This window comes from Peromyscus maniculatus, chromosome 4, assembly GCF_049852395.1.
Source record: "Peromyscus maniculatus bairdii isolate BWxNUB_F1_BW_parent chromosome 4, HU_Pman_BW_mat_3.1, whole genome shotgun sequence".
In the NCBI taxonomy this organism is placed as follows: Eukaryota; Metazoa; Chordata; class Mammalia; order Rodentia; family Cricetidae; genus Peromyscus; species Peromyscus maniculatus.
Genome location: NC_134855.1, coordinates 32882116 through 32903561, shown reverse-complemented (window position 1 = coordinate 32903561; position 21446 = coordinate 32882116). Strand labels below are relative to the sequence as shown.

Here is a 21446-nt window from a genome sequence, read left to right as displayed (position 1 = left end):
GATGTAAAGCACTGGTAACCCATGAGCCACTTGGCAACTTATAGATCAATAGAAATGGGTTAATTTAAGATATAAGAACTAGATAGCGGCTGGGCGGTGGTGGCGCACGCCTTTAATCCCAGCACTTGGGAGGCAGAGGCAGGCGGATCTCTGTGAGTTCGAGGCCAGCCTGGGCTACCAAGTGAGTTCCAGGAAAGGCGCAAAGCTACATAGAGAAACCCTGTCTCGAAAAACCAAAAAAAAAAAAAAAAAAGAACTAGATAGCAAGAAGCCTGTCATGGCCATAAAGTTTATAAGTAATATAAGTCTCTGTGTGTTTACTGGGTCTGAGTGGCTGTGTGTGTGTGTGTGTGTGTGTGTGTGTGTGTGTGTGTGTGTGTGTGCATACAGTGTAGTTAAAGGAAAAAGAACAGACTGGGTGTAACTGTTGAGAGTTTTATTTATATGTTTACGTACATTATGAGATGATTATCATAGATGTCCTGAAGACAGTATTTTATTGCATTGAAAATACATAATTACTGTGGTTTTAGTGATAACACTTATTTTTTATCTCAACATAATTTAGTGTAATATAAAAATATAGGTTATTTATTTACAGATTAAATATATTAGTTACTACAATATGAATATGTAGTAACCCCTTGAATAAGAATTTGGTTCCAATGTGTCAATTTTATAAAGTTTGCCTCCACATGAATAATTTTACTTATCCTTTCTTCACTGAAAGCTGAATATTTTTGAAATTACATCTATGAACACATCTTCTTTTTTTTTTTTTTTTTTTTTTTTTGGTTTTTCGAGACAGGGTTTCTCTGCGTAGCTTTGCGCCTTTCCTGGAGCTCACTTGGTAGCCTAGGCTGGCCTCGAACTCACAGAGATCCGCCTGCCTCTGCCTCCCGAGTGCTGGGATTAAAGGCGTGCGCCACCACCGCCCGGCTAGAACACATCTTCTAAAGTGTATGTTTGTGGTGCTCGTTAAGTTGCTCTTGTGTGTGCATGTGATACATGGATCCCATCTGTCTGGAGACTGATGTCTGTCTCAGATGTTATTTCTTCCCTGGCTGCCACCTTGCTTTTTAAAAAAAATAATTTTATTTGTTTATTTTGCATTCCAGCTGCAGTTTCCTCTCCCTTCTCTCCTCCAAGTCCCTCCCTATGGCTCCCTATATTCTCATCCCCAATCCACTTGCCCTCTGTTTCTGTTCAGGAAAAGGCAGATCTCTAATGAGTATCAACAGAAAGGGTCTCCCACAAGGACTTCGGGTCTCTATAATTAAGAGAGGCTGGTGAGCCTAATGATTCCCAAGAATCCACCTTCCTCTTCCCTAGGGAATTTGTCTATCTTGCCTACCAAGTATTGGGATTGAAGACACATGCTCCCATTCCTGTTCATTTTAGGCAGATCCTGGGGATGGAACTCTAGTTGCTGTGCTGTTAAAGCAAGTACTTTATTGACTGAGATATTTCCACAATCTTCATCTGTAGATCTGTAGATTGACATTCTAGGTAAACATTTGTTAGGTTTTTTTTTTGTTTTTTTTTAGATAATGTTTACAATTTATTCTAAACAGTTTTTTGTAATAGAATAGATATGTGAATGAATTATTGGACTTTTTATTTCTAAATAGTAACTCAAGTTCTTCGCAAACACAAGTGAAGATCTTTCAGCACATTATTTAATATATAAATTTTATGCACGTACATAATTAATTATCTAACATCCATGTGGGTAATTATTAATGTATTATTAGTGTGGGTAATCTAATATCCATATTCATTCCTTAAGTTGTCCATTCTTTACTTTTGAAGAGCTAAAGAGTGAATCTATATCTTCAAGCATGCCAAGAAAACATTCTACTGCTGAAATATATCCCAGCCCCTATATTACCATTATGATTCAGTTAAATAAGTATTGGATTTTGTCCATCCCATGCAATCTCCCTGGTTGGCTGTTCAGTCTCAGTAAGCTCCTATGAGCCCAAGTTAATTGTTTCTGAGGATTTTCTTGTGATGTTCTTCACCCCTCTGGCTCCTACAATCCTTCTTCCCTCTCTTCAGCAGGATTCCCTGAGCTTGGCCTAATGTTTGGCTGTGGGTCTGTGCATCTGTTATTATTAGTTGCTGCATGAAGCATCTCTGATGACAACCAGGCTAGGCATCAATCTAGGAGTATAGCAGAATATCATTATACATCATTACATTAACAATTTCTTACCACTCTGGTCATGTTTGGTTCTATACTAGGTCTCTGAGCCATCCAGCCTCAGGGTCCCAGTACTCCAGGCAGTGTCTTATGTGGGCTCACTCTCATGGCATGGGTCTCAGGCTGGACCAATCTCACAATCTCTGTGGCACCCTTGCCCCAGTACATCCCATAGGCAAGACAGACTGTAGTTCAAAGGTTATGTGGCTATGTTGATGTCTTAATTCTTCCACTGGAAGTCTTGCCTGGTCACAGGATATCAACAGTTCAGGCTAATGGGACTCTGAGCAGTCAGAGCAGGAGTAGTCTTTGATTCCTTTGCTGGCTTTTGGAAGCTTACTCCTTATATTGGTTGCCTAGCCCAACCTTAATAATAGTGGAGGTTCTTAGTCTTACTTGATATGCCATGTTTTGTTGATATCCATAGGAAGCCTGCCCTTTTCTAAAGAGAAAGGGAGGAGGAGTGGATGGGGGTACAGAGTGGGTGAGGGTAGGGGGAGGGATTGAGAGAAGAGGAGGGAGAAGAATCTGTGGCTGGGATGTAAAATAAATAAATAAATAAATATTTAAAAAATAATAAAATGAAAAATATTGGACTTTGTCTAATGAGATCTAAAATAAATATTCTAGACCAAATGAATATAGAGTTATTTCTCAACTTTTAGATAGAAGTTTGGATACTAGACTTGTGGTAAGAATTCAAATTTAATTGTTCCCTGATAGTGGTACATTAATTAATGCAAGAATCCATTCAGCCATCCCCAAGAAATTTCACAGACAATGGTTTGTCTAGGACCTTCTGAGGCTAGCTCATAGCTGTTACTGATGACACACAGAGTGAGATAAGCAAACATTAAAATTGAACTTTATGCGTTTCACTATTATTTCCTGAAATATTTTTTAACTGTCAGAATTCCATGTAAATATGGTGCTTTATGTGCTTTTCTGATAAATAATGTAAACTTTCTATTTAAACATGCTGAATTGTCCCACAGTTTAGATATTAAGTATTTATTGCTTAAAAATATCTTAAATGTAGACTTTGCTGCTGTTGTTTGTGTTCTGGCTTTTCCTTTTCACCAACAAACATGTCTCTCTTATCTCGTTATTTATAGATCTGTCATAAAATTTATGACACCTAGAAGTAACTGTTTTAAAAGTTGGAAACAATTTCATAGCTTTCTGAAATCCAGAAGCATGACATTGACCCATGATATATATATATATATCTCAAATAAATGCACCTAATACTGTGACCCAATAATAAATGGCATCTAAAATGAACAAAACCATTTTGAAAATAATTCACTTATGTCTTTAAAATGTGAAATCTAAATACACATAAGCAAATGCAAGCACATAGAAATAAATATAATCTGTTTAGAAATTTATTATGCATATATTTAATAACCAATATCTATTTGCTGAACCACAAAAGTGTACATGCCACATGACTCTTTGTGCTTTTCTCCCTGCTCCATAGAGGTTTGGAAACACTGTATCCTCATGGTGTCCTTTCTAGCTAGATGCAGGCTGTTTTCAAACCTGAGATCTTCTTGGTTTGTCTTCCCAAATGATGGACATCTAGGATATGGTACCATGCCAAAGTTGTTGCTTTCTTGAATGAGACATTTTAGAACAATATAGTGATATGAGGAATCATTCACTTATTCACCAAATGAATCTTGTGCTAATCACCAACCTCAGAATTTTAATAAGGTTTAAGTTTTTCAAATCAAAATCAAAAAAGAAAAAAATACAAATAGCAAAAATACTTTTATTAACACAATATATTGATCAAATAGTCTACTACTAGTGACAAATATTACATTAAAATGTTTTACATAAAGAATATCATTGTGTAGCCAAGAATACTGTCTATTGAAATGGAAATGCAATCTGCATTGTATTTAGAAAATTCACAACTTTCTAAAATCTCAGAACATACCATTTTTTATTGCTAAGAGCGTTTTACAAAGACTATGGGGTGATACAACTACCACTAAACATTCTAATTTTTATTACCTATATTTAAAATATGTTTAGCTATCTAGAGCATCTTATAGTCAATCACATTAGTGTTGCATCTTTCAACATAATTTTTCAAGGAGTAAGTGAATATATCTTCCATTGATGATAACTGAACCAGCAATTAAAAATAGCAGTATAAATTGCTAACCCCCATAATAAATATTTTGTTATGGGGAATTAAATGAAGGGCCTCGATAATACTAGGCAAGTGCTTTACGACCAGCTAGAACCATGCTCAAAAGTAAATCAGTTTACAGGGTCAAAGAAATATGCAATAATTTGGTTAATTTTGTGCTGGCATATAATTTTTCTAAATGAAGTTTATGGTGCATTCTCAGAAAGTTTATATGCAAATATGCAAATTTATGAAATATCCTGTTTGCTATTGGGCATGATAGAGTAAAACAAAGATGACTTTATAGATAAATACTTATTAGTCTTTGGAATCTTCAATGCCTTTTTAAGTAATGTATTTGGCTTTATCTGAGAAGAAAACATTTCATATTTCTCAACTAAAGGCAGTTATTCATTTCATAAGCAGAAAGAACCAAGAGAGTATAAAATCTTTATAGTCAGAGCAGAAATTGTGAAATATGGAGTTTAAAAACACAAGATTTTCTAGCACATGCAAACTTACCCTTCTAATCTCACATCTGGCAGACTTCGGTTAAGGGCAATCAAGTCACTGGCCATCAGGTTAAATTGATTGATTTTAAACAACTCTTTCATTTTCTCTTGGTCATCTTTTGGAATAAGCACAGCCTTTCCCATTTCTCCTGGACCTTCTTGGTTTCTTGAAATAACAGCTGTAAGACAGACACGGGTATAAACCTATAGATAATAAACTGAGTATGCTCACATCTTAAATAAAATTCTGTTGTGTATTATTAGCATTTAATGATATAATATTCTAAACTACCTTTTACAAAATATGTTACACAAAGAAACTCTCTATGTAATGTTCCAAGTATAAACAGTATATAATCCAATCAGTTATTAATATTTAATAATGAAGCAACATAAAGAAATGACACTTAAAATGTTTTTGTCAAATTTGTAACATATTTGCCTGAGACAGATGAAGTTGAGGGATAAGTAAACAAAAAGGCCTTTTGAAAATATGCCAAGATTAAATTATCTACAAATCTTATTATAACTTGGTATTTCAATACATTTTATAATTACATGTTTACAAAAGCAAGAAAGGTTGTTAATCCCTTGTCAAAGCATTTTGAAATGGCTTAAAAGAAGCTTCACAACGGTGTAATACAATTTCAAATGCCACAGCAACTAGGTGCTTCATACTTAAAAACTCGTGAAATACCAGGGTTCGGCAATTCATTAGCAGAACTTGGGATTTGATATGCACACAAATGTTCTTGTCATTTCTTCCAAGTAATCAATACACTAAACTGCCTTCCTGTTCTAAAATATATGTTTCAATGCATATATACCTACATGTATCTAGACTGATAAATGATGGATGATAGGTAGGTAGATAGATAAATGATAGATAGATAGATAGATAGATAGATAGATAGATAGATAGATAGATAGACAGATAATGTTTAATCCACAATAAATCATGATTCCAGCTGATGTCAATGCACATTTAACACACTACTCACCATTGATATCATTATACTAAATTAAAATAAGGTGGACTTTGTCCAGAGAAGCAGGGAACCTAATTGAAGATCTTCATCTCTCTCCTCTCCTCCAAATCCAATCTGTCAATCTCATTTCCCTCTTTGTAGCAGAGGACCCACCCCAATCCCCCATTTACAGTGAATCACTCAGATATTCCCCCCAAAAGTATTTCTCATCACTCATTATTGTATCCCAGACACTAACTCCAACAGGCATTCCCTATGCACGTATAAGCCACTCCAATCAGGGGGGCAGGCAGTCTAACTGCCACACTTCTACATCTTCTTCTTATAAATCCAATCCCCAAGTATCACCTCAAACTCTGTAGAAGACCACTTGTGCTCCCCCTCCTCTCCATCACCATATCCACTGGGTCAGGTAGATCTTTTCCACCAACCATCCTCCCCACTCACACTGTTATCCCACCCACAACTCCAACAGTCATTCCCTATGATCCCACCAGATGACTCTTCCAGAGAAGCAATCAGGCCAGGGAAAAAGATAGAGAGCTTCACATCTTCAGTCTCCCTCTATCCAAATCCAGGCACCCAGGCTCACACTCAGTTCTGTAGCAGACTGCCTGACATGGCCTCTCCTGACTCTACCCCTATTCCTAGGGGAATAAGCAGAGCCCAGTGGAAACCATGCTTTCCTCCCACCTGTTGACTGCTTGCCCAACCCCCTCCCCCCAGCCCATCTGTATTCCTAAATGTCAGTCCTCAATAGCTAGAAACTTATTTTATCCAGGAACCTTGGTAGCCAACCCTGGCAGGATCACAGAAAAATTCCTTACCAGAAAACACATAGCCACCACACACTCCTAGGAATCAGAGAGTGCAACAGAAACCAAGTAATGAAACACTCACCCAACAAAGACAGGACCAGATACTAGCACCTAGAATTACAATCTACCCAAACCCAAATGCCTAGATAATAGCATATTAACACACTTAGCAATAGCCAGGACCACATGTCCCATGAGACTCCGGCAAATCTACTGTGTTATAGGCTCTGAGAATTGAAACACAGCAGAAACACAGGACAAAGTCCTTAAAATAACCTCTGTGAATATGACAGAGGTCCTTAAGAGAAAATGAATGAATCTCTTAAAGAGAAATCTATGAAAACACAACCAATGGAATGAAATGAATAAAAAAAGTTAAAGATCTGAAAGGAGAAGTTGAATCAATAAAGAAAATCCAAACTGAGAAATCTGGAAATGAAAAATTTAGGCACACAAACATGAAATTCAAAGCAACCCATACCACCAGAATGCAAAAGATGGAATAGAGAATCTCAAGCAGTGGAGACACAATAGAAGAAATGGATATATGAATAAAAAAAAACAAAGTTAAATCTAAAAACATGCTGCCACAAAATATCCAGGAAATTTGGGACACTGTGAAAAGACCAACTCTGAGAATAATAGAAATTGAGGAAGAAGAAACCCAGGCCCAACACACAGGAATTTTTTTTTTTAATTACACACACACACACAAAATGTTCCTAGCCTAAGAAGGAGATACCTGTAAAGGTACAAGAAGTGGACAGAACACCAAATACACTTGACCAGAAGAGGAAGTCCCTTGGCACATAGTAATCAGAACACTAACGGTACAGAACAAAGAAAGAATATTAAAAGCTGCAAGGGGGGAATCAAAGTAACATGAAAGCAGACCTATTAGAATCACACCTGATTTCTCAATGGAAACTCTCAAAAGCAGAAGGGACTGAGCAGTTGTCCTGAAGACTCTAAGATATAACAAGATGCAAGCCCAGACTACTATACCCAGCAAAACTTTCAATCACCATAGATGGAAAAAATAAGACATTCTGTGATAAAGCCAAATTTAAGCAATATCTAGCTACTAATCCAGCCATACAGAAAGTGATAGAGGGAAAACATGATCCTACAAATGTTAACCATATCCAAGAAAAAATAAGGAATAAATAATCCCAAAATGTGTACACGCGCGCACACACACGCACGCATACACACACACACACACACACACACACACACACACACACCACCACCACCGCCGCCACCACCACCACCACCACCAACAACAACAAAAACAAAAACAAGAGTCAACAAACAATGCTCACTGAACTCTCTCAGAACAATGGTTTCAATTCCTCAATTAAATGACACAGACTAACAGAATGGATAGGAAAACAGGATCCATCTTTCTGCTACATCAAAGAAACATACCTCAACATCAAAGATCAACATTACCTGAGGAAAAAAAGGATGGAAAAAGATATTCCAAACAAATTGACCATTTGTTCAGCCATTTTAATATCTGACAAAATAGACTACAAACCAAAACTAATCAGAAAAAATAGGAGAGGACACTACATACTCATCAAAGAAAATATTCTCCAAGAGGACATTACAGTTCTTAACATCTACACACCAGACACCAGCACCAAAGTTCATAAAAGAAACACTATTGTAGCTTAAATCAAATATTGACTCTCACACACTGACAGTGGGAGACTTCAATACCTCACTCACTCCAATACCAAGAGACAGGTCATTGATACAAAACTAAACAAAGAAATGCCAGTGCTAATCGACATTATAAATCAAATGAACTGAACAGATATTTAGAACAGAGCAGAACACAACAAAATATACCTTCTTCTCATCACCTCATTAAACTTTCTCTGAAACTGACAACATACTTGGATATAAAGCAAGTTACCATAGAATTAATAAAGTTGAAATAATACCATTCATCTGACCATCACAAAGTAGAGCTAGATTTCAAAAACAGAAAACTTACAAATTCATGGAAACTGAACAACTCACTAGTGAATGAAAAATGGATGAAGAAAGAAATTGAGATGAAAAACTTTCTAAAGTAGAATGAAAATATTTATACAATATACCCAAAGATATGCAACACAGTGAAGACAGTTGTAAGAGGGAAGTTCACAGCTAAGAGCCTACGTCAAAACAAAAACAAAAACAAACAACAACAACAACAAAAAAAAAACAGAAGAAATCTCATACTAGCATCTTAGCAGCACAAATGAAAGCTCTAGTACAAAAGAAGAAATCATACCCCAAAGGAGCAGACAGTAACAAATAATTTATCTCAGGGCTGAAATCAATGTGTTACAAACAAACAAAGATACAAAAATCAATGAAACAGAGAGTAGATTCTTTGAGAAAACTAATATAATTGACCAACCTTTATCCAAATAAACTAAAATGTGGAAAAGAATATCAAAATTAACTAAGTTTCAAATAAAATAAAAGCATAGCAACAGACACTGTGGAAATCCAAAGAATCATAATGATATCCTTGAAGATCCTGGACTCCAACACATTGGAAAATCTAAAAGAAATGAGTAATTTTCTTAACACATACCACTTACCAAAGTTAAGTCAAGATCAATAAGCAATTTAAACTGTCCTATAACCCTAGTGAAATAGAAGCACAGTCATTAAAAGTCTCCTAACCAAAAAAAAAAAAAAAAAAAGAGAGAGAGAGAGAGAGAAAAGAAAAAAAGCCAAGGGACAGATGGCTTTAGCATAAAACTCTACCTCAATTTCAGAGTTAATGCCAACACAGTTCAAGTTGTTTCACAAAATAGAAACAGAAGGAACATTGAGGAACATTGCCTGATTCATTTTACAAGGCCACAGCTATCCTGATACCCAAAATACATAAATACTCTACAAAGAAAGATAATTGCAGGCAAATTCTCCTTATGAATATAGATGCAAAAATACTAATAAAACTTTTAGAAACTAAGTCTAAGACCATATCAGACAGATCTTTCTCTCTGATCAAATAGGTTTCATTCAAGAAATGCAGGGATGGTTCAACGTACATTAATTGGTAAATGTAATCAAACATAAAAATGAAATGAAAGACAAAAACACATTATCATTTCATTAGATGAAGAAAATATTTTGGCAAAATCCAACATCCCTTCATGATAAATCTCCTGGAGAGATTAGGGATAAAAGGAACATGCCTCAAAAAATGAAGGCAGTTTATAGCAATCCCATAGCTAACATCAGTTTAAATTGACTCAAAGAAATTCCGCTAAAATCATGAACAAGAAGACAAGGCTCTCCACTCTCTCCATATCTATTTAGTAAACTATTTGAAGCCTTAGCTAGAGAATAAGAGGACTGAAGGAGATCAAGAGTATACAAATTGGAAAAGAAGTCAAAACACCTTTATTTGCAGATGTCATGATAGTATATGTAAGTGACCCTAAAAATTCCACCAGGGAACTCCTACAGCTGAAAGACAATTTCAGCAGAGTCGCTGGATACAAAATTAACTTTCAAAAACCAGTGGTCTTCCTATATAAATGACGGACAGACTGAGAAAAAAATCATGGGACAACAGCTTTCACAGTAGCCTCAAATAACACAAAGTATCTTGGTGTAACTCTAACCAAGCAAGTGAAAGGCTTATGACAAAACCTTTAAGATTGAAGAAAGAAATTGAAGAAGATATCAGAAGATGGAATTATCTCCCATGTTCATGGATCAGTAGGATCAACAGAGTAAAACTGGCCATGCTATCTGAAGCAATATATTTATTCAAGCCATCTCCATCAAAATTCCAACACAGATATTCACAGATCTTATAAGGACAATTTTCAGCTTCATATAGAAACACCTAAAATATAATGTTACTTATAAGTTTGTTTCAGAGCACACTGTGTGGCACAAAATAACCAATTAGTGTGTTCTTCCCAGGAGAAGACCACTTCTCTCAAAATATTGGCAAAATAAGGACTAGCAATAAATGTGAAATGCATTGTAAGCTATAATATTTCTTATGAAAACAAAACAAAGGCCATAGTACAAACCTTGTTAGAACATAACTGGTGATGAACTTTGTACTTAGAGACTAGCAATGCCTTCATTGACGTTAAATAAAAATTATCGCCCAATTAGGTATTCCGTTTGAAAGGTTATGCTGTCATTCAGTGTCATGAGAACGGCTTTAGATTAAGATTGCCATGGAATTTTGAATATAAGTACCAGGAAAGAGATTAGTCTAGAAATTCTCTCACATATAGAAAAGCCAATAAGAAACAAGAATTTTTTAAAAAAATAAATAGTACATGTACCTTATAACAAAGCACATAAACAGATATTGTTTAATATGATTGGGAACTTAAGTATTCTCACAGGTCTATAAGGTTAAGTCTTGCTCTTTGGGACTGGGTTGCTCACAGGTCATGGAAACTTTAAGAAGGGAGTCACTGGAGGTTGTGTGTTCAGAAGGGATCATGGGCACCAGTCTCTTCTTTTCACTCCTTAGCCATTGAATAAACAGTTGCTCTGACAGCATCCCAAAGTGTTGTGCACCTAGCTCAAATAAACAAGCAGAGCTAATCATAGTCTCTAATTAGCAAAATGTGAAGCCAAACTTTCCTCTTTATGAATTGATTGCCTCATATTGTGCTGCAATGATGAAAAGCTGACTTTCCTAACAAGTAAGAGATGTTGGCAACGGTTATTACCGATTTTAAGAAGTAAAATTAGAAGAGATGACTAAGGGCTTGAGGGGGCAACATGGCTCAACCTGTGAGGGTGCCTGTCAACAAGCCTAATATCCTGAGGATGCTTCCCTGAGACCTACACCAGGGAACAAGAGTACCAGCTCCTTCAGTCAACATACACACATGACATTACCTAAACACACACACACACACACACACACACACACACACACACACACACACACACACACCAAAGAATAATAAATACATTAATTTAAAAGAAATGATTACAGGATTTTCATCATAAAATACATTTTGTTCAATTTAAGAAGTTATATTCTAGTAGTAATAATTTACTCTGTGATTCCGTGAAGTCAATGCATCTAAAGTCAGATTGAGTGGTTAGAATTGGCTATAAGTGAATTTGTACATTTAGTGAAATACTTTTATTATAAGACCATGTATCATTCAAAAAATAACAAGGTTTTTATTTCAAAGAAAATGTTAAATGAATTTCTAAGTTTCCTTTGGATTCTGAAGTAACAGCATAATGAGGGTAAAGGACACCTCATAAATACTCTTTATGGATTTTTGTCACAGATTTTTGACTGTAACCTCAATGATACAAAAATAAACAGCTTTTTATCAGATGAAAAAAAATGATTTCTCTTTGAAACAATATATTGTAGCTAAAAATTTCACATAAAATATTAGTAGACTATTGAGTTGATAAGGCAAGTCTGGATTCACGTTTTATTGTGATGTTTTTGTGGGGGGAATAAAACCTCCTTTTATCCTCTTGGGTCATGTATATAGCCTAAGAATTTAGCATACATACAACATACTAGCATGAGAAAAGGATGCATGGTACTTTATATGAATGCTATGAAATATGTAGAAGCAAAATGAAGACACAGAGACAGGCTTATACACCTTCCTATGGGTGCTGTGGATACACAGCAGGCCAAAGCAACTTGGATGAAGGAGTAAATTGCATGGTGGTGACTAGGAAACACATGGAGAATTTCAGCAAAGCTAAGCTTGTCTGCATAGATTTGCTACTTTGGACTCTGGGTTTCTAGTTTGTGATGGATATGCTCTTTTCTTAGTATAGTAGGGAGGCGACATTTCTGACAGGACATTTTATGAACTCTTTTATTATGTAAAATTTAGGATTAGCATTCAGAGAGTGCCCCCTTCATGTGCTGTTTCTGAAGTGCCTACAGGTCAAAATAATCAATAGGCTAAAGGGATATATCTTGAGGAGACATATACTGAACCTTAGCACTCCTTATAACTGGGACAAAAATCTAATATATGACAAAAAAAGAATTATAGTTAACACACATTTTTATGATTAAATAATGGATGAGTTTAAAATTCCCTCTGTAGGGAAAACAAGGGATCAACTATCACTTGGTATACTGTGATCATTAGGTTAAAGCATGTAGTTGTCTATTTTTTTAATGTTCAAGGAAACGATTTCCTTTTAGCATTGTATTTATATTATATTTATATTGTCATCTGTGGTAGTAGGTGGTGTTCAGCTGGAACTTCCAGCTTGCCACTGCAAAATCCCCATCTCTCTCTCTCCAAACCCGCCAACTCAGAGAATCTTCAACAGAGAAAAATCACCAAAAAGTAGAGTTCCACATTCTTGGAGGCTGCCCAAGTCTCCACCCAAAGCATACCATACTTGGACATAAAACCAATTTGTGGTAGATAGTCATCACCCCTCAACTACAGGGCAAATAAGCATGCCCCACTTTCATTTGGCCATGGGATTTTCTCCTGCCTCTTCTCCCTCCTTAGTCCCTGAGGGCTGGAAGAGTCACCTGGGAATGGCTTTGCTCAAAATAATCCTGGTCTTTTACCTTTTAATTTGGCTTGATCTGCCTTACTGCATTGGCGAAGAAACCTATTATCTGGGTACAGAAAACCTATTAAGTGGATCATGTTATAATGTTTGAAGAAATAAAATTAAAATCATCATAAACAGTATCCATAGTCCTGGAACACTAAGCACATGTGATCATTCTACTTAGTCATCTCAATGTCTTAGTGGAGAAACTAATAGCATATTGTTTACAGAGGGTGTGTCTCCTCTATGAAGGTAAATGTATTTTTCTTAATCAAAGCTAATGAATGTATTTGACATTTAAAGAATGTTTAGTAGTATATGTCTCAGCAGACCTACTTGTGTTTCTTATTTTTCTGGAAAAAAAAATGTAAGTAATTATAGTGTGGATTCAGCCTTATTTCTTTTTCTGGATTGTACCTGGAACAATGCATCTTGTTATGGAAAAAATGAAAATAAACATGTAACTTGTTACTTTAAATAGCATAAATAGGATGTGGAAAAGAATAAGCTATTTGGCTATTTGGCATGTCTCTGACATGCTATACTTTGAAATAGTAACTGTTATTTTTCTTACCTATTGATCCTTTCCCTCTACATAGCATATGACTACCCACATACCACAAAATACATTTCTACACAGCCAAATGAAAAAGTCAAAATGAATTGTCATAAAATATTTATCCTTCATATCTCCATTAACAGGCATTTCAACTGGCAGGCCAGTGCAAAAGAAGGCAGCTAAATCACTAGTTTCTCTTACCATTAATGTAGATGTGGATAGAAATGCCCTGACTGCAAGACTGGTTAGATTACAAAAAGTAATTAATATTTGTATTATATGTTATTTTCTGCTCATTACATGGAAAATCATTCAAAGCAATTAACACTTGAACATTAAATAGTATTATAAATGTGGAATTATTATGAATGTAGAATAATTTTATGAACAATGTCATTTTCTGTAACCTAAAATCTACTTTTAAGATATAAAGAATATTGATTTTATCTTCAAATTCTCATAAATCAGCAACAAAATATAAACAAAGTAATTCAACAGTGTATCAAAATAATCACTGAACATCAATGGCATTATTTGCTCTTGTACCTTGTATTATGGACATCTTTTTATTCTGTTCAGAATTACATATGAAGGATGACTGTTTGAAAAAAGAGAGATGGGACTTCCTGAGACTTAAGAGACCAGCCCCCAGCTCCCATCCTGCCCCCGACTTCTCTTCTGGACAAGAGACTTCCGGTCCAGATAAGAGCTTCCATCCTGCCCCGGAGTTCCCATTTGGACAAGAAAACTCCCATCTGGACTAGAGAGAGAGGCTTCCTGAGTCTGTCAGCTCTTTCTGAACCAAGTACACTGATAAGACCAAGAAGGAACCACAAGGAGATGGGCAGACGTCAAGGCAGAAGTACATACAACAAAATGAAGAGCAATACACCATCACCAGAACCTAGCCCGCCTCCAACATCTAGACCTGAACATCAAAAATTGGAAGAAGCAAAAGAAAGTAGCCTTATGAGTAACATCATGAAGAATGTAGAGGCTTGTGTAGGGGAAAAGACAAAAAAATTGGAAGAACGTTGTAAAAAACTAGAGGAAAGGGCAAACAAATTAGAAGAAAACAATAAAGTCCTGGAAGAAAACAATAAAGTCCTGGAAGAAAGCAATAAAGTCCTGGAAGAAAACAATAAAGTACTAGAAGAAAACAATAAAGTACTGAAAGAAAATCATGAAAAAGCAATGAAACAAATAAAGGAAACAGTCCAAAACCTGAAAAGGGAAATTGGAAATATAAAGAAGACACAAACAGAGGGAATGCTGGAAATAGAAAACCTGAGTAAAGCCGGGCGGTTGTGGCGCATGCCTTTAATCCCAGCACTCGGGAGGCAGAGGCAGGCGGATCTCTGTGAGTTCAAGGCCAGCCTGGCCTACCAAGTGAGTCCCAGGAAAGGCACAAAGCTACACATAGAAACCCTGTTTCGAAAAACCAAAAAAAAAACCAAAAAAAAAAAAAAAAGAAAACCTGAGTAAAATATTGGGAACTTCAGATGCAAGTATAACCAACAGAATGCAAGAGATGGAAGAGAGGATTTCTGGCATTGAAATTACAGTAGAAGAAATAGTTTCATCAGTCGAAGGAAACACTAAAGCCAACAAAGTCATGAACCAAAATGTCCAAGAAATTTGGGACACCATGAAAAGACCAAACCTACGAATTATAGGGATAGAAGAAGGTGAAGAATACCAACTCAAAGGCACAGAAAATATATTCAACAAAATTATAGAAGAAAACTTCCCCAACTTAAAGAAGGAAATGCCTATGAAGATACAAGAACCCTATAGAACACCAAACAGACTAGACCCCCCAAAAAAGTCCCCTCGACACATAATAATTAAACAACTAAATGTGCAGAATAAAGAAAGAATATTAAGAGCAGCAAAGGAAAAAAGGCCAAGTGACCTATAAAGGTAAACCCATCAGAATAATACCGGATTTCTCAATGGAAACATTGAAAGCCAGAAGGACCTGGACAGATGTAATGCAGACACTAAGAGACCATGGATGTCAGCCCAGACTAATATACCCAGCAAAACTTTCAAACATCATAGATGGGAGGAACAAGACATTCGAAGACAAAGCCAGATTTAAACAATACTTATCCACATAAAACCGACATGTGGACCAATGGAATCAAATTGAAGACCCTGACATTAACCCACACACCTATGAACACATAATTTTTGACAAAGAAGCCAAAAGTGTACAATGGAAAAAAGAAAGCATCTTCAACAAATGGTGCTGGCATAACTGGATATCAATGTGTAGAAGGCTGCAAATAGATCCATATCTGTCACCGTGCACAAAACTTAAGTCCAAGTGGATCAAGGACCTCAACATAAATCCAGCTACTCTGAACCTGCTAGAAGAGGAAGTAGGAAGTAGTCTTGAACACATTGGCATAGGAGATCACTTCCTAAATATAACACCAGTAGCACAGACACTGAGAGAAACAATCAATCAATGGGACCTCTTGAAACTGAGAAGCTTTTGTAGAGCAAAGGATACGGTCAACAAGGCAAAGCGACAGCCTACAGAATGGGAAAAGATCTTCACCAACCCCACATGTGACAGAGGACTGATATCCAGAATATATAAGGAACTCAAGAAATTAGACATCAAAATGACCAACAGTCCAATTGAGAAATGGGCTTTAGAACTAAACAGAGAATTCTCAACAGAGGAAACTCAAATGGCTGAAAGACATTTAAGGAATTGCTCAACATCCCTAACCATCAGGGAAATGCAAATCAAAACATCTCTGAGATACCACCTTACACCTGTCAGAATGGCTAAGATCAAAAACACTGAAGACACTTTATGCTGGAGAGGATGTGGAACTAAGGGAACTCTCCTTCACTGCTGGTGGGAATGCAAGCTTGTACAACCACTTTGGAAATCAATATGGCGCTTTCTTAGAAATTGGGAATCAATCTCCCCCAAGATCCAGCTATATCACTCTTGGGCATATACCCAAGAAATGCTCAATCAGACCACAAGAGCATTTGCTCAGCTATGTTTATATCAGCATTGTTTGTAATCGCCAAAACCTGGAAACAACCCAGATGCCCTTCAACTGAAGAATGGATAAATAAATTGTGGCACATATACACAATGGAATACTACTCAGCAGAGAAAAACAATGACATCATGAGGTTTGCAGGCAAATGGATGGATCTAGAAAAAATCATCCTGAGTGAGGTAACCCAGACTCAGAAAGACAAATGTGGTATGTACTCACTCATAGGAAGATGCTAGATGTGGAACAAGGATGACTGGACTGCTACCCACATCACCAGTGAGGCTTCCTGGAAAACGGGACCCCAAGAAAGATACGGAGAAATAGAAGAGATCTACATGAACAGCCTGGACATGAGTGGGAGCAATGCAGGGTGAGGGTCGAGGGAAAGAGAGCGGGAGATCCCAGCTGGATCAAGAAAAGAGAGGGAGAACAAGGAATAGGAGACCATGGTAAATGAAGACCACATGAGAAAAGGAAGAAACAAAGAGCTAAAGAGGCCCACAGAAATCCACAAAGATACCCCCACAAAAGACTGCTGGCAATGGTCAAGAGACAGCCGGGACTAACCTACTCTGGTGATGGGATGGCCAAACACCCTAACAGTTGTGCCATAAACCCCATCCAAGGACTGAGGAATCTGGATGCAGAGATCCAGGGCTAGGCCCCTGGTGGAGTGCCGGGAGTCTAATTAGCAAGAAAGAGGAGGGTTTACATGAGCGAGAATGGTTGAAACCAAGGTTGAATAAAGCACAGGGACAAATAACCAAATGAATGGAAACACATGAACTATGAACCAAAGGCTGAGGGGCCCCCAACTGGATCAGGCCCTCTGAATAGGTGAGACAGTCATTTGGCTTGATCTGTTTGGGAGGCATCTAGGCAGTGGTACCATGTCCTGGGCTCGTTGCATAAGTTAGCTGTTTGAAACCTGGGACTTATGCAGGGACACTTGGCTCAATCTGGGAGGAGGGGACTGGACCTGCCTGGACTGAGTCTATCAGGTCAATCCCAGCCCTCAGGGGAGACCTTGATCTGGAAGAGGTGGGAATGGGGGGTGGGCTGGGGAGAAGGGGAGGGGGGCAGGAAGGGAGAGAACAAGGGAATCTGTGGCTATTATGTAGAACTGAATAGCATTGTAAAATAAAAACAAAAAAAGAAAAAAGAAAAAAGAGAGATGGACCATATTTCCAGGACAAAGTGTATAGCAAAATGTATTAAATTTGTTTTAAGGTAGTAGTTTTCTTCTGTGAAAGAACTCATCAATTATGTGATAGATAAAAGAAAAATAATAAAAATCAAAACACAATCCCATATGTTATACTTTCCAAAACATGATATTTCAAGTCAGAATTTCAAAAATGGCATTGTCAAATCTCCTGCTGTTGATTTCTGTGCTTTGGAAATATTCGTCCTTTTTAACAGTGCAACCCTACGTTCACATCCGTCACTTCCAATGTGAGAGAGATAATAAATCAGAAACTTTCACTTTAGTCATCCTCATAGGTATGCATTCACAGGCTGTCACTAATATGTCATTGTTCCAATGATAGTACTTTTTGCCTTATACCTCATAAATCTGTGTTTTCTAGAATCAGAACATGAGGATATCAAGTGAGTCGTTGGCTTACCATTGACCAGGCCTATCATTCTAAAGGACCCTAATGTATCAGAGGTAAATTGAGGTCAGTTATACTTGCTTTGGCCTATATATTTTAGAAGCAATAATTGGCTATATTTTCTTATTATACCTGATATGTGTATTGAAGATCTGAGAATGACATCCCAGAGTATGATGAAGGCTTTCCTATGAAGTATAACCAAGATATTGCTGACCTTATGCTCATCCTGACTCCACTATTTCACTTCTCATTGTCTCCCAAATCACAAAAATGTGTTTTCTCTGAGTTTCTATCATTCACTTAAAGGCAAGACCCCACACAAGATTAAGTAAGGACAAAATATACTAGAGGTGGCATTATAAACAAGAGTTTTCAGATCAACTCAGTAGAAGACCACTTTCTATTCTTTGGGAATGGTCGTATCTCACAAAAAGTTGCTGCTCTTTTTTGTAACAGTACCTGTAGTCCCTTCACAGGACACAGGATGACTTAGGAATCCATTTCAAATACATATTATTTTGAGAAAGTAGACAGATTTTCTCACAGACTTATCTGCACAGGCTATTAAAACATACATACACATGAGGTTATCTGTACGCACAAATAAAAAATCTCATCTCACAATCTATTTTACATGCCAAAAATAATATATATATATATATATATATATATATATATATATTGTATTGTATCTATAAATGAAAACTGTACCATTTTTAAAATTTTACTGCAGAAAATATGTGTCATGATATGGACAAGATTCATATCATATTAAATAGCATCAGAAACAATGTTCTAAAATAAGCTCATTCTTTAAACACTAAAAGATTTAAGTAACATATATGTAACAAGGAAGATTACCGGGGCCCTTGAAATTAGAGACTCTCTAATTTTATACTGTATTATGTTCATTTTATTAAATCCGTTCAAAATTACTTAATAATGTAGTATCAGCTATCTACTAACCAAAAATTGGCTAGAGAAAAAATGAGTATCATTTGTACTTTAAAGTGACAAGTATAGAGTAAATATCAGGACATATTTACACATTATGGAGAAGGTTAATGGAATGATAGGCTTGTAAAAAAAACAAAAGTCTTAAAGTATGTACTATAACAAGTAGAAGATAGTGTTATAGAATTAGAGTTTGTTCTTTTTTAGTTATTTTATTTTGTGGGTTATAATATAATTACATTTCTTCACTCCAATCCCTCCCATATATACCTACCTACTCTCCTTCAAATTCATGATGTTTGAATCCACTAATTGTTATTGCACACATACATGTGCACACACACACACACACACACACACACACACATATATATGTATGTATGTACTCTTAAATATAATCTAGTCAATTCATATAATGTTATTTGTCTATTTGCAGACTGAGCCTTTGGATCAGACAACCAGTTGATGTGTTCTTCCACCAGGAAGAACATTTCTCTTGCACCCAGCCTTCCTTAGGCTTCTATAGTTCTTTGCGTAGGTTTGAGTCCTGTGGGCTTTTCCCTGTCAACCTTGGCATGTCCACTGGTGTCATCCTTGTCCAGCTGACTTTTGGGTGTGCTGGTGGTGAGACTCTATGGGTGTAGCTTCTTACAGGAAACTTCTTCACAGGAAATCATTTACAAATCATAAATCAAACAGTCAGAAGATGGACACAAACAAGCAGCAAGATTATTGCATTATTTTTAGGAAAAAAACAAATTCTTATATGAGCATAAAACTCTTATTTTTCCAGTCACAATCTTCCGTACAAAGCATTCCACACATCCATTAATGTCACACCACTTGCACAATAAGAGGCTGTTTGGCACATGTTACCATCACAAATGTTTCCTGGAAACATTTGGCCCAACTTTCAAGTGTTCACTAATGTAATAAAATAATGATGAAATATGAAATCATTTCCTTCTACATTAAGAATGAACTTCCTCATTCAAAAGCCCTAATCTTGTAATGGACCTAGTAAGTGGTTTAATTTCAGTTTAAGTAGGAAATTTTCTCATAACTCTACTTCTATATACATAGATTCAAAATCAGAGAAAAACATAAATCATTTGTAAGAGAAAACATCAATTTTGACTGCACATGTTTTGAGGACCCTCTTTGATAAGGATATTTCAAGCAGAACAATGGCCAATCTAATAGACCTCTCTGTATAATAACTATTTTAATTATGAACTATTTCTAAGATAGGCCATGAGCAGCTCTTGTATTAAATATATCACCACAGTTATGACTTACCTACTTAGAAAAAAAACACTCCATTCAATCAGAAAAGACCACTACATTCATGGACCACATCTAGTTGTGGATGCAGATATATTTATTTAAATAAATTCTCAATGGGACATTTCATTATATAGCTAGATAAATATCAGACCTGACTCACATTGCCTAATACTTGTCAAAGGTAAGTGAAGGCAAGTAATATTTAATGGCTTCTTATGATTTCATGTTAGAAATAAAATGTTTGATAAAAAAATTCCATTAAAAGTTGATATTGAGCGCCGGGCGGTGGTGGTGCACGCCTTTAATCCCAGCACTCGGGAGGCAGAGGCAGGCGGATCTCTGTGAGTTTGAGGCCAGCCTGGGCTACCAAGTGAGTCCCAGGAAAGGCGGAAAGCTACACAGAGAAACCCTGTCTCGAAAAATCAAAAAAAAAAAAAAAAAAAAAAAAAAAAAAAAGCCGGGCGGTGGTGGCACACGCCTTTAATCCCAGCACTCGGGAGGCAGAGGCAGGTGGATCTCTGTGAGTTCGAGGCCAGCCTGGTCTACCAAGTGAGTTCCAGGAAAGGCGCAAAGCTACACAAAGAAACCCTGTCTTGAAAAACAAAAAACAAAACAAAAAAAAAAAAAAGTTGATATTGAATCAAATGTGAGAATAAGAAGGATTATGTCAGTTGTGTAATCTATTTTATATAGTAAAATTAACAGACTTAGTTGAGGACAGTTGTATTGGATGTTTATGTTTGGCCCTGGTGCCTGA

At 36.5% G+C, this 21446-nt stretch overlaps 1 protein-coding gene across 2 annotated transcripts in view; it reads right to left on the bottom strand.

Annotated features, from left to right (window-relative positions):
* Positions 1-21446, bottom strand: part of Galnt13 (polypeptide N-acetylgalactosaminyltransferase 13) — a 577725-nt gene that overhangs the window by 347898 nt on the left and 208381 nt on the right. For both annotated transcript variants that reach the window (XM_006974228.4, XM_076569495.1), the window contains exon 4: positions 4875-5043. In XM_006974228.4, the coding sequence (XP_006974290.1) occupies positions 4875-5043 (169 nt within the window). The remainder of the gene's footprint in view (positions 1-4874; positions 5044-21446) is intronic.